This window comes from Miscanthus floridulus, chromosome 13, assembly GCF_019320115.1.
Source record: "Miscanthus floridulus cultivar M001 chromosome 13, ASM1932011v1, whole genome shotgun sequence".
Taxonomy (NCBI): domain Eukaryota; kingdom Viridiplantae; phylum Streptophyta; class Magnoliopsida; order Poales; family Poaceae; genus Miscanthus; species Miscanthus floridulus.
Genome location: NC_089592.1, coordinates 7,739,712 through 7,752,487, shown reverse-complemented (window position 1 = coordinate 7,752,487; position 12,776 = coordinate 7,739,712). Strand labels below are relative to the sequence as shown.

The 12,776-nt window shown below is 44.7% G+C and overlaps 2 protein-coding genes across 2 annotated transcripts; both read left to right on the top strand.

Annotated features, from left to right (window-relative positions):
- Window positions 1–3,076: 3,076 nt before the first annotated feature.
- On the top strand, window positions 3,077–5,227 carry LOC136499371 (uncharacterized). Its single transcript, XM_066495055.1, has 2 exons — window positions 3,077–4,284; window positions 4,932–5,227. Exons 1-2 carry the CDS (start codon window positions 3,084–3,086, stop codon window positions 5,225–5,227), a joined length of 1,497 nt encoding a protein of 498 aa, XP_066351152.1. The 5' UTR covers window positions 3,077–3,083.
- Window positions 5,228–11,491: 6,264 nt separating this feature from the next.
- Window positions 11,492–12,393, top strand: LOC136499370 (uncharacterized). The gene is made up of 2 exons (XM_066495054.1): window positions 11,492–11,662; window positions 12,010–12,393. Exons 1-2 carry the CDS (start codon window positions 11,492–11,494, stop codon window positions 12,391–12,393), a joined length of 555 nt encoding a protein of 184 aa, XP_066351151.1.
- Window positions 12,394–12,776: the final 383 nt, after the last annotated feature.

The window sequence follows — 12,776 nt, the reverse complement described above, 5'->3', positions numbered from 1 at the left end:
CCGATTTGATCCGTTCGAATTGCGTTAGGACCGTATTTACGTTTTCTACATGTTTAAACAACTGTTAGACGTGTTTTCAACACTTGAAAATTCATGAGTAGATTTAATCTATTAATTAACCAAAGTAAAACTTGTTTAAACCATAACTTGTTCATTCTAACTCCGAAAAAGTCCGTTCAAGTTGCGTTAGAATCATAACGATAAAATCTATGCATTAGTAATAGTGTTTACTATATTGATATTTTTGAAATAACATGGTTTAAATTATATCTTGATTAAAGACTATGCAACTAGGTTTTATACATAAAATATGATTTGTTTTACTTTTGTTTTATAATTTAAATCTAAGATTGACTTAATTCAATCCATATTGTTTATAAAATATCTTTTGTATATGAATTCATATAGTTAACATAAACGAAGCCTATAGTTTATTTTCCATGTATTAGGCAAATCTCTCGGTAGTTGTAACTTTTGAACCGTAGTTTCGATTAGCGTGCTTCTCGCGACTGTGTGATCGTAGTGATACGTAGAATCGTATATCAATCTCTTTTACTTATTTTTCTATGATTGGTGTACTGTTCTGACATAGATACAACTGTATGCTATGCATGTATGTGAATGGATGTTTGTGTGGTGTTCTACGATTGTCCAGTCGGTGAGATACACGTGGTGATCAAGAAGAAGAAGAAGGACATTGAAGATAAAGCTTATCGAAGGATCGGTGTGTAAGGCAAGTATAGCATGGGACCATCCTTGTTACCTATTCACATTTAAACACTTAATTCATATTGCATGTGTCTACCTTGTTGCCAATAAGGATATCCTAGATATTTGATATCTTGTACCTTGAAACCTTTGGGATATTGCATGGGATAGTTTTTGCTAGTGCTTAATCAAAACCATAATCTTGTAACTTGACTAATGGTATATGCAATAAACATTAAAACATGACTTTTTAGTAACATGGAACCAGGGGGCTGGAGTGTTTATATGCTTCAGATTCCTCTCCCTAAGGACTTATCTGTAAGCGATCATCCGGGACTTATAGTACAGCTATGAGGGCCATATGGCTCTGGCTTTAGCTCAGTATGAGGATCTTTTCTAGCTTGTTAGTGGTTACCTTTGAGGCACAGGGTATGTTTCCTTTGCTGCTGGGAAGTGTGTACCGTGCTGCGACGCCCACCGTGCCATTCCTAGAGATGGGCCACATACGCCTAGCGGCCCTAACTTGTTAGACGAATCTTTTGAAAGGCTTCGTAGTGAACCCTGCCGACCTTCCTTGGAAGTGGGTCAAGAGAATAGCTACCTCGGGCAAAAGGGTAAATCACGACTCACAGTGAACGTGTACAAACTCTGCAGAGTATAAAACTGTTATAACAGCCGTGCTCACGGACACGAGCGGCCTTGGACCCTTATGGAATAGGGATGATCACTAATGGATAATGATGATGTTAATAATTAATTGTTTATGCTATACGTTATTCATGTTTACCTGATCATGTGTTTCTGGGAATGATAAATCCTTTGCTACTCAATTGCTTAAAAAGATGACATATTAAAGCTAATCGCAGTAAACCAGTGTCAGCCTTTTGAGCCTCATGAACCCCATGATATAATTGTTAAGTACGACATGTACTTACGCTTGCTTTACTTTTCTATACATTGGATAAAAATCCCGGATGGGTACCAGATTGCTGGTTTGGAGAAGTTAGGCTTGTGGTCAACCAGTCAGTCGTCCCTGTGGATTTGGAGTCTTCGCCAGAAGATCGGAGTCAACTTTCCGCTGTATATACTCTGAGGTTATTTTCTTTTTACTAATACGTTATGTAATAAGTATTGTCTTTTGATATTACCCTTATTTGTGGCTATATGTGAGATTTGACTTCCTGGGCTCACATATAGTGTGTATCTGGTTTTGTCTTTAAAACCGGGTGCTACAAGACAGAGACACAGAGAGGATAGATGAGGGTTGACGAACCTGACACCGCAGAGGGGGAGGGTTCAGAGGATGCTATCATGTTTGTCGGTGTAGTCTGCGCACGGGCAGCGACGGTCGGTGAAAAGGGCGATGAAGACGTCGACGTCGATGGAGCGGGCGGCGCGGCTGGTGGCTTCTCGTCACTGGCTGCGCCCCTCTCTGATTGGATTAGGGTTTAGGCGTCGGTGGGGAGCTCGGCTCAGGCGAACCTCGTTACTTGAGCCGCCTGCCCCCACCTCTATTTATTGCGCAGTGTGACAGGGGCCCTCCAGCCATAGTGGGCTGGGCGCCCCCGATCAGGGCGCGGATTAAAGGCCCAACTGGGCCGTTGGGCCCAGTTTGAGATTAGAGATCAATCTAACAGGTGAATCTTGGGGCAGATCCACCAAATTGGTGGAGCAGATTTCTAGTGGAGCTGGTGGAACTAGAGGTGTTTGGCTAAAAAAATTGGATCTGGATTTGAATTTCGTGGATCTGGAGCTGGTGGAGCTGTCCCGAACAGGCCATATATATCATCAGTGCCAAGTAGGAAGAATCATCCTCAGTGCTTCCTTGAATTTTCCAGCTCCACTTGTTTGCGCAGGTTCACACTACTATACACAGCGCAAGAAAGTCCCATGAATTTTCCAGCTCCACTTGTTTCTACAGGTTCACACTACTGTACACAGCGCAAAAAAGTCCCCTCCATGGCTCCATACATTTTCGCTTCTCTATATATATAGATAGACTCTCAGTAATAATGAGGAACACAACAGTGTGTGCGGCTTCTTTGATATCTGTTGGTGATCCCTCCTCCTTCATCCCTTCAGTTGGTGCTGCATCTGAAAAACATGAAAAAACATATGCATCTCCTTCATCCCTTCAGTTGGTGATCCCTCCTCCTTCATCCCTTCAGTGTGTGCGGCTTCTTTGAAGGATTATATTCCATGCATATGCATCGGCCGGTAACCCAATTAAGCATGAAAAACATGCACTCCTCCATATTACAGATTTACAGCTAGTATATATATTTATCTAGTACGTACTTCGGTACTTGTGTGCGTCAAATTGGAGTATAACCCCTGCTGTTGTTTTGTGTCCTGATCAGCAGGTTGGTCGAATCATGTCCCTACAGCTAGCGAGTAGCGACTTCATGGCGGAGATGGTGTGTTCAGCACTTGTTCAGGAGACCGTGAGCAGAGGCGTCTCCTTTGCTTTGGGCAGACGCGAGGAGAAGGCGTCCCAAGGGCACTTGACGGAGAGGCTCGAGATGGAAGTCAGCGAGCTGGAGTTTGCACTTGAGAGGGCCATGGAGCTGCCCATCAGACACCTCTCCTTGCTCCAGCGCAGGAAGAATATCAAGCGTGCCTACGTCGAGGCCATGGAGCTGCTGGACAAGCACAAGCAGCAAGCGATGCCTCCGAGCCAGGAAGAGCTCCCGCAAGTGGTAAATAAGCGCAAGCGATGGTTTAATTGTGCTGGCTTGAGCACAGTTGATGTTGGAAGATTTGAATGGTATGCAGATTGTGCTGGAAGGTTTGTGAGGCACTTGGAGTCTGGTTGTTCACTTCATCACTACACCTTTTGCAACCCTATTGTTAGGCATCTCCTTGAAGGGAAAACTCTCACTTATTATTCGGAGCAAGGAAACCTGCTGCGACATCTCTACATCAAGCCCACGTATTCTGATGAGCGTGGCGTGGAGGCATTGCTAGCATACCGTTATGAGGATAGCACAGTGGCTGAGAAATGTTTCTGTCTGGGGTTGATCCTACGACTAACAGAAAGCACAGACTTAGTTGAGATTGCTATAAAAGGCTTGCAATTACTAGCATCTCAATTCAAACTTGCTGTTGAATATGCAATGGGAGAACTCACCCTACTATCTAATTTACAAGACATTGCCCATTTGCATGGGCCTCTGTGTGAGGGCATTCAAGAATGGCATATCAAGCACACACAAATTTCTCGCCCAGACCCAGCATGCTGCAAAGGAAGCAGGCACGGACTTTGTGCTAACAACAACGTCTCATCAGAGTTAGCAGATATATTCCCAGAGCAAATTATTGATTTGGGTTTCCAGTGCTATATATCAGCTCCACAGTCCAAAACACGTAGCTCATTTCATGAGTCCGGAAAAAGCAAAAACAGAGGTTGGAAGCCACCTGTGGTGCTGACAGCTGCCTTCACGCCTCATGCTGTGACTGGGACACAAGATAGTTATGCACTCGAAATCATCGGAGATGCAACAGAGTATAGAAATGCTAGTAGCATACAACAAGTGGCGGAGACAATACAATCAGGCGCGGTCAATTGTTTTTCGTGTCAGCCAATGGACCGCGCCTCCACTGCACGGCGTTCGACTACGATACCGCGCCACCGTCGCCCCTCACTGCATCGCCACTGCCATGGCGATTTCTTCCTCCTCTGCCAAGCCAGAAGGTATGGTCGTCTCCCGAGTCTGTCTCCCTCTCCCAAGTCTTGTTTCTAGTTCGATTTGAATCAAATAGAGATGAATCCACCCACTAATCAACACCTAGATGATCCTAAGAATCCATCAATGGTACCAGAGCCAGGCTATCTCGTGTGTAGATCGAGTGTGGGGTAGAAAATTGAAAAGAAATCGAAGAGAGAGGGAAGCAGAGGGTTCGATCCGGTTCGGATTGGAACCCTAACCCTAGTCGGGGTGAAGAAAAGAAGAAAGAGGGATCGAAAACGAACCCTAAGCCTAGCTTGCGAAGATCCAGTCAGGCAAGAAAAGCAATAGCAGTGGGTTTCGACCAAACCCTAACCGGCCAAACCCGAACCCTAACCCTAGAAAACCAAGGACGGAAAGGGGAGCACCTACCATGGCTTCTCCACCGCCGTCGCACCGCCACTGCACGGGAAGAAAGCCCCGACGCCGCGCAGGTAGTCGAGCCACCGCTTGCCGCCGAGACGCCGACGTGCAGGCTCAGAATCCATGGTGCAGCCACAAGGCCGCTCGACGGCGACGCGCTCCGCCTTGGGCGAGCGCGCGCGCCAGCGAGGGGCCCCGCAGCGGAGCTGCCACCTTCTTTTTCTCCGGCCGCCACGGGCTGCCGTCGCGTCGTGGTCGTCTCTGACTGCAGCGCTAAGGAAGAGAAGGGGAAAGGGAAGATAAAGGAAGAGGAGGAAGGGGAGCCGGACTTGCTCCGGTGGCTGTCTTCCTCACTGGCGCCGACGGCCACCGTGGCCTCCGCCGCTGACGCCTGTGCGGCACGAGAGAGAGAGAGAAGGGAGAGGTGAAAATGGAGTTAGGGTTCGGGGGGCACAAGCCACGTCATGTTTTTGTTCACCCGATGAGCGCGGACGACCATCCGATTTAGATCAACGGCCACAGATGGCCGGGCCGCTTTCGGCCCAGGCGGGGAAGAAGATTCCGGGCCCAGGCCCAGGTTGCGGCCTGGGCGCGGGGGAGCGCGATGCGCGCGGCTAGGTCGCGGGCCGTTTTCGCTGCTAGGCTGCGGATCGTCTTACTGCTGGCCCAAATGCACAGTTGCCTTTATGAATTTCTTTTATTCTTTTCGGAAGCAATTTTTGAAGAATTTGACTAAGTTTTCATCTCTATTCCATTTGAACCAACGGGATAATTTGTTTAAAGAGTAGATAAGTATACAATGATGCTTCTGAATAAGTATTATCTTTCAAGAAGATTATTTTTTCATGTTCCCGCTGCAAAGATTAATATTGATTATCTTCTAATTAAATTCGAACCAATGGGAGAATTTAATTTGAAGAGCAGTTATATTTAGTAAATTATGATTATGTTTATCCTCTAATTAAATTAGAACCAATGGAAAATTTTAAATTAGAGGAGTAGTCCATTTTGTTTAAGTAAGATTATGGTATTGTTATTTTCTGACCAACGTTGATGATGACAATATTATAATAAATTTAAGTTTGAGGTTTAAATCTCTGATAAATTTTACACCAACGTGGTCAATTTTCCAGAGAGTAGATAAGGACAAAGAAATGATCCTAAACAAAAAGAATGTATTTTATTATCAAGTTTTCGTTGCAATGATGTTGATTATCTTCCAATTAAATTTGAACCAATGGGGAAATTTAATTTTGAAGAGTAGTTATATGGATTTCAAGTTAATTTATGAGTTTTATGCATTAATTCTGTTTTTTGCCCAACGGTGACGTAGAATTGATGCAGAAGCATATTGTATGTTTTATTTTTAATTGATGAGATCACTCGGCTGCATGCCAATGGGCTGCAATGCTGGGGTATGTGAATGAAAATGATTGAGTCAAGCTAGTTCAGGACATTTTTTGTTAGTTTACTAATTTTCTGATTAAATTATAACCAACGGGAAGATTTAATTAGAAAATGAAGTATAAGTGAATGTTTTAGTCGTCATGACTAAGTTTTGTATAGATTTATGCCGCATGGGGAGAAGTTTTGACATAGTACTTATGTTAGTCAATCCTGCATGGCGGGAGAAGTTTTGTGATGATTCACATGTTTTGTATCCCGCATAGTGAGAGAAGTTTTGGGTAGCACCTATGCTGTCCTAGTATTGACCGTAGCACAATAGAAATACATCGTCATGGTCAATACTAACCAAAAGATGAGAAAAGATACAAGCGTGACTTACAAAAGTACTGCTAATGAAAGATCTCGTTGAGTTTTTAAAGTGAAATAAGGAAAGTGTACTCCTAAACGGATCAAGAAATAACTTTGTTTATATGACATAATCATGTGAATGAAGTAAGTTATAAGTGTCTCCTCGTTCCCAGGCTTTCTGAATAGTTCTCAGAATTATGGCAGTAAAGTTCATGCCATATTTCGAGGGGGAGAATATTAAGATCAATTATCAATTAAGAAATATACTCTCTATTAAGAGTGAGATAAAGATCAATTAAGAAATATACTCTTCATTAAGAGTGAGATAAAGATTAATTAAGATGAAACCATTGGAGCAATACAACGGTCACAACAATGATACCCCTAAGCAGAGAAATAGCTAAATTTTTGGACCTTTTAAAGTTCCGACATGAAGGTAGCGTAGTTAGCCTCAAAGAAATAAAGGCGGTGCTTAAAGCGCCATATGAGGTTTTAACGGATTAAACCCAAAATAAGATATTTGAAGATACACTATCTTTAGAAAAGATGGAAAGATATAGAGAGCATGGTATGTAGAGGTATGTAGAGACCTAAGATTTGAAGAGAAGCGGGACTGTGTGCCCACTTTAGTGATTTAAAACAACGAATTTCTCAATACCTGTTGACATTGCATGACTTATACAACACCTATTGTTGTTGGCTCTTCGAAGAAGATGAATAATGTAAACAAGGATCTTGTGATACTGAAGCCTGTAGAATCAATTGTATCTTGACAATGAAGAGCAGCAACAACCCCATATGAAAGTGCCAGTAGCTGAGGCCCTAGAAGATGACTATGAAGTCTACGTTAGTAAAGAAATTCAAATGAAGGGTGATCCCACCTCATTTGAAGAAGCCATAAGAAGCGTTTACTCGTTTAAATGGCAAGAAGCTATGAAAGTTGAAATGAATTTAATAAATACCAACGATGTTTGGGACTTAGAAGTAATTCATAATGGAGCCAAAATAGTAGGCTGTAAAAGGGTCTACAACACAAAACGTGACTCCAAAGAGAATGTAGAAAGATATAAAGCACAACTTGTAAGAAAAGGCTTTACGCAAAGAGAATGAATAGATTACAATGAGAGTTTTCTCTCTAGTCTCATGCAAGGATTCTTTTAGAATCATAATGGTGTTCATGGCACATTACGATTTAGAATTATATCAGATGGATGTAAAGACGGCATTCCTCAACGGGGATTTGTATAAAAACATTTACATTGCACAACCCAAAATGTTTTGTCGTGGAAGAAAAGAACATATGGGATGCTGCCTATAAAAATACATTTATGGATTAAAAGTAAGTCTCTAGACAGTAGTATTTGAAGTTGATGAAACGATAAGAAAGTTTGGATTTTAAAGAAAATGAGAAGGACAATAGCGTTATGCGAAGATCAAGAATGGAAAATTCATTTTCCACATCCTGTGAATAAATGACATTCTACTCACTAGTAGTGATGTTAATCTGTCATTGGAGAAGAAAAAGTTTTGTCCTCAAGTTTCAATATGAATGATCTTGGTGAAGCGTCATTGGTTCTAGGAATCGAAATTCATCGAGATAGAAGAAAATGGGGTATTTGGATTATTGCAAAGGCATACTTAGAAAAGATTCTAGAGAAATAAAGTATGCATGCGAGCAAACCTACACCTGCTCCTATAGTCAAGGGTAATAGATTTGGGAACTTTAAGTGTTCCAGGAACCGATATGCGATCGATCAAATGAACATGGTTTCATATGCTTCAGCTGTTGGAAGCTTGATGAGTGTACAAGTACAAGTACAAGTAAGAACTGACCCTGACGTAGTTTATGTATCCGGGATATTTTGGCAGAAGTCCAGTCCAGATATAGATCACTGGAATGGAGTTTAGAATGTCTTGCAATTTTGTAAAGTATCATAGGCCTCATGCTGAGTAAAAAAGAATAAGTACTCTCAAATAGTTGAGGGCATAAAAGCTAACACTCGCAGTTGGAGTATTATTATAGAAAAGCTCCAAAGAAATAGTTGCGGTGTCATCAGTTATGCATACCATAGTATAGCTTGACATGAGGCTTAAGGAACAGGCAAAAGGAGGTTAAAGGAATTTGTACCCGGATTTAACAATGGTAGACAATAGCAATAACCATTTAAAGTGTTAACTCCTAAGACAATAGTTCAAGTGTGCTGCCAAACACATTGACACTAAGTTATATGTTGTAAAGGAGAAAATCCAGAATCATTTTGAAAGCATTTAACACATAAGTACCGAGTAAGTACTTGCGGATCCGCTTACCAAAGGCTAACTACCCAGTGTGTTCAGAGAACACATAGTCAACATGGGTTTACGGGAAAGCCTATGATTTTTGGATACTAAGAGCCTAGTTGAGTATCTGTTTCAAAACAGAGAGGTGCATTGCAGTTGTTAAATCTAATGGCAACTGACCGTGACGATGAGACACGCTCTATGCACTTATCTGTGATGGAATGGGAACAAGATAAACTAAGTAAGTTAAGTTTAAGTCATAAGGTGAGATCAAGGGGAAGAATGTTAGTTTGATCTCTATCAATTGGTCCAACGGCCAATCGGACCCCTTGACCGCGTCCTGATCAGGGACGCTTAACCGACCACTGGTCGGCGGGCCCCTGTCGCACAACGCTATAAGAGAGAGGTGGGGGCCAGGGCGCTAGCGACGTGGTTTACAGCCGCCACTCTCCACCTAACCCTAACCGATCAAGGGAGCGCTGTGAGCGACGGGAAGCGCCAATGCCTTCGCCGTCGCCACTGGACCGTGCCTCCACTACACGACGTTCGACTACGACACCGCGCCACCGTCGCCCCTCACCACATCGCCACTGCCATGGCGATTTCTTCCTCCTCTGCCAAGACAGAAGGTATGGCCCTCTCCCAAGTCTGTGTCTCCCTCCCTCGAGTCATGTTTCTAATTCGATTTGAATCAAATAGAGATGAATCCACTCACTAATCAACACCTAGATGATCCTAAGAATCCATCATGCAGATCATGGCCGGCTGACGGTGCTATTTGCAGAAATGGTGAAAAAGGGTTCCGTTGATAAGAGAGGTGTGGCCTGCTGATTCTCAGTGACGCTTGTGGCTTTCCAATCAAAGGTGCTCGGCATACTGGAGAGGGGACGATGTAATAGAGCCCTAGCGTTTCGCCCTCCTCAAGCCTCCATGAAATATATGGAATCCCCTAGCTTTCAGAATGATTGTATCCCTGTCAAGTGTCAACGCAAACCGGAAGATTCGGGCGACAACAAACAGAATAACTTTCACAATCACAAGTTGTAAGTTTTTAAAGAAGAGAATACCAGTGTCATAGCAGCACCAAAATGTGCCGTTCGGAGGACCTCCCCATTCCACGACACCTTGCGGTTGCAGGCAAGCAAGTCTTGTGCAATGCGTTTGGAGACGAGGACTGGGGCTGCCCACTGCTCCGTGCTCACCTTGAGAAAGTTGTAGAGGTCTCCTCGTTCGAGCTGATTTTGGTATCGTCCACCAGCCGCTTTGGGCCATGCCATGCCTGGCGTACCAAAATAAAATAAAAATAAATAATGGAGCTAGGACATAACCATGAGTCCTGAACTCATGGTGAATGTAAGTGTTATGACTCACCGGGGTTCCATGGTAGATGCATCTCCAGTTGTGAATATATGGGAAGAATTTACCACATCAAATAAGTAAGTTGAGATGTCCTGTGCCATGCATTGGCTTCGTATCAATTTCTTTACTGCCTGAACAGTCAAACATGAGAGTGCACACGTATTATTATAGTCCTATCTTTGAAGGAAAAAAAAACTCTGTTTTATAGTTTGGCACAGGGCCTAGAATTTGTCGACTCCGCCCTGTTAGATTTAGATGGCAAGATTACAACTTATTTTTTTTCCTCAAACACGCACGAGTGTGCATATCATTGTATTAGAAGATAAAAGAGTTTATATTACAAAGTTTTCTCTTTGCGCTACATTTTGGAAGCCATTAATCCTAGATTCTTACTGAATCCTTGCCATGCTATGTCCGCGCCAGCGCTCCCAGGCCGCCCACGCCTGCCTCGATCCATCGATCGGCTTCGCCCTTGATGAGTTGCAGCAGGTCATTGACTTTCGCTGCTGATCCTCTGAAGCACCTCGCATTGCGCTCTTTCCAAATTTGCCATGAGACCAGCACAAATAAGGAATCCAGGCCAGATCGTCGCTCACCGTCAAAGAAGGAGCGTAGTCTCCGCCACCAGCGCACTGTTATTGCCACGGTTTGGGGGATTTGTCGCCCAAGAACATGCAGGATATAGAACCTAGAGAATGGGCAAGCCGCTAGGATATGGTCGATTGTCTCTTGCCCTTGATCACAGAGACAGCAAAGCTCCCTTGCTTCTAAACCATGCCTTGCTATCCCTGGTCCAGTGTCTACGCTTGAAAGCAAGCAAAAGGAATATCTTGATTCTTAGCGGTGCCCATGTCTTCCAAATGAGTCTGTGACCAATCATCGGTGTAGAACCAGCATAGAGCATGTTATACAACTTTCTCAAGATTACAACATATGATTTGTTAATGTAATAACCTTGTACATTTTAATGATAATCACAAGAATTTCAAGTGCAAGTATCTGAAAATTCCATTTTATTAGGATGACATATACATTTCCCAGCAGATATCGAGAGAGAAGGAATTTGGCTTGTAAATTATGACATGATGGTACCTTGATGTGCGGATGTGCCTAATCTCTAGAGGCCCCATGGCACAGTATCTGCTATGCCTTTTGTCGAATCACTCTAGCGTCCTCTGCTTCTCCTCTCCTTGTTATGTGTCCTGTCCTCAAAACCCTGCCACTCGGCCGCACCAGTGGGCTGCCGGCATCGGTTCTGCCCCTTCCGTCCGAAATGCTGTGGCTAGCACGCCGGATCCATGCACTCACGGCTGGCGCCCGGCCGCCACCTCTTCCACGACGTGGACGGTGGGGGCGTGGTGACATGCGCCGCCGCCGTCCTCTCTTCCTTCACCGGCGTGCTGGCGGGCCTCACGCAAGGTGACCTCGGCCTCCTCCCTTTGCCTTCCTCCATGACGAGAGGCTGGATGGTGCACCATCGTCTCCTCACTTTCTCTATCTTTGCTTTCGTTTTGGATAGATCGATTGTCTCCAACTCCATGACACAAATCTTCCGGCAGATTGGGCCACGAGGCCGCGACGAAGCGAGAAATTGGCTATTTGCCATTGCAAACAATGGGCTTCGTAAAATTGTCATCCGAAAGATTAACTTCGCAAAATTGCCAGCCTAAACATGTGTACCCTGATTTTGTTGCCATAATACCTATTTAGTTCCTTTGTTAATATTTATTGGGAACCTCTTCCAAGCGAAAGGACATTACTGCTCTTCTATCTAGATCTCGGTAAGTCGCGGGTTGGCTGCTGGTGTGGCTTCCAGGTTGGCGCTGGTGCCGGCGTAGCCACGTCGACGCTGGGCAGCAGGGGCGCGTCCACCACCAGGGACAGACTCGGACCCGGCGGGACTCGAGATGTTGGGGCTGCATCTAGCTTGCTGAGCGCGTCGGCCGCCAGCAGCAAGCTGAGCGAGTCTGCTGTCGGGGCCGCGACGAGGGGTGGCGAGCTCACTTCGAGTTCCTCCGTGGTCGTGCCGATGGCCGCCGAGGTTGATACGAGTTCCTCCATGGTCGTGCCGACGGCCACCGTGGTCCCGGCAAGCGCGGGTGACGGCGTGGCGACGCTGAGCACGGGTGGTTGTGTGGTGGCAGTGAGCGCGCCCGCCGGCGGTGCCACGTCGCGGCCGCCCTGCATCGCGTACGTCTAGGGCATGCGAGCGGCAGTTCTTCGTTTGCGAGCAGTTTCGTAGATGCGAATAGTCTCGATCTCATCCCTTCACATCAATTAAGCAGAAGGGCAACAATGTATTTTCGCGTGAAAGGGATTCCCAAAAAATATTAACAAATGAACTAAATAGGGATTATGGCAATAAAATCAAGGTACACATGTTTATGGTGGCAATTTTGTGAAGTCAATCTTTCGGATGGTAATTTTGCGAAGCCTATTGTTTGCAATGGCAAATAACCAATTTTTTTGCAACGAAGCTGCCCGCTGGCAGCAGCAATGGATCACGCGAGCATGTGAACATCACCGCTGCAGCTACCTCGACAGCCGCAGAATCATCCGTCTCCGACAGTCCGACGCCGATCC

Excerpts from the sequence above, each read along its gene's own strand:
- LOC136499371 (XM_066495055.1), top strand. The coding sequence starts at position 3,084 with ATGTCCCTACAGCTAGCGAGTAGCGACTTCATGGCGGAGATGGTGTGT. Across the intron at positions 4,285-4,931 it reads CGCGGTCAATTGTTTTTCGT|CCACAAGGCCGCTCGACGGC; the intron begins GTCAGCCAATGG and ends TCCATGGTGCAG.
- LOC136499370 (XM_066495054.1), top strand. The coding sequence starts at position 11,492 with ATGCACTCACGGCTGGCGCCCGGCCGCCACCTCTTCCACGACGTGGAC. Across the intron at positions 11,663-12,009 it reads CCATGACGAGAGGCTGGATG|GTTGGCGCTGGTGCCGGCGT; the intron begins GTGCACCATCGT and ends TGTGGCTTCCAG.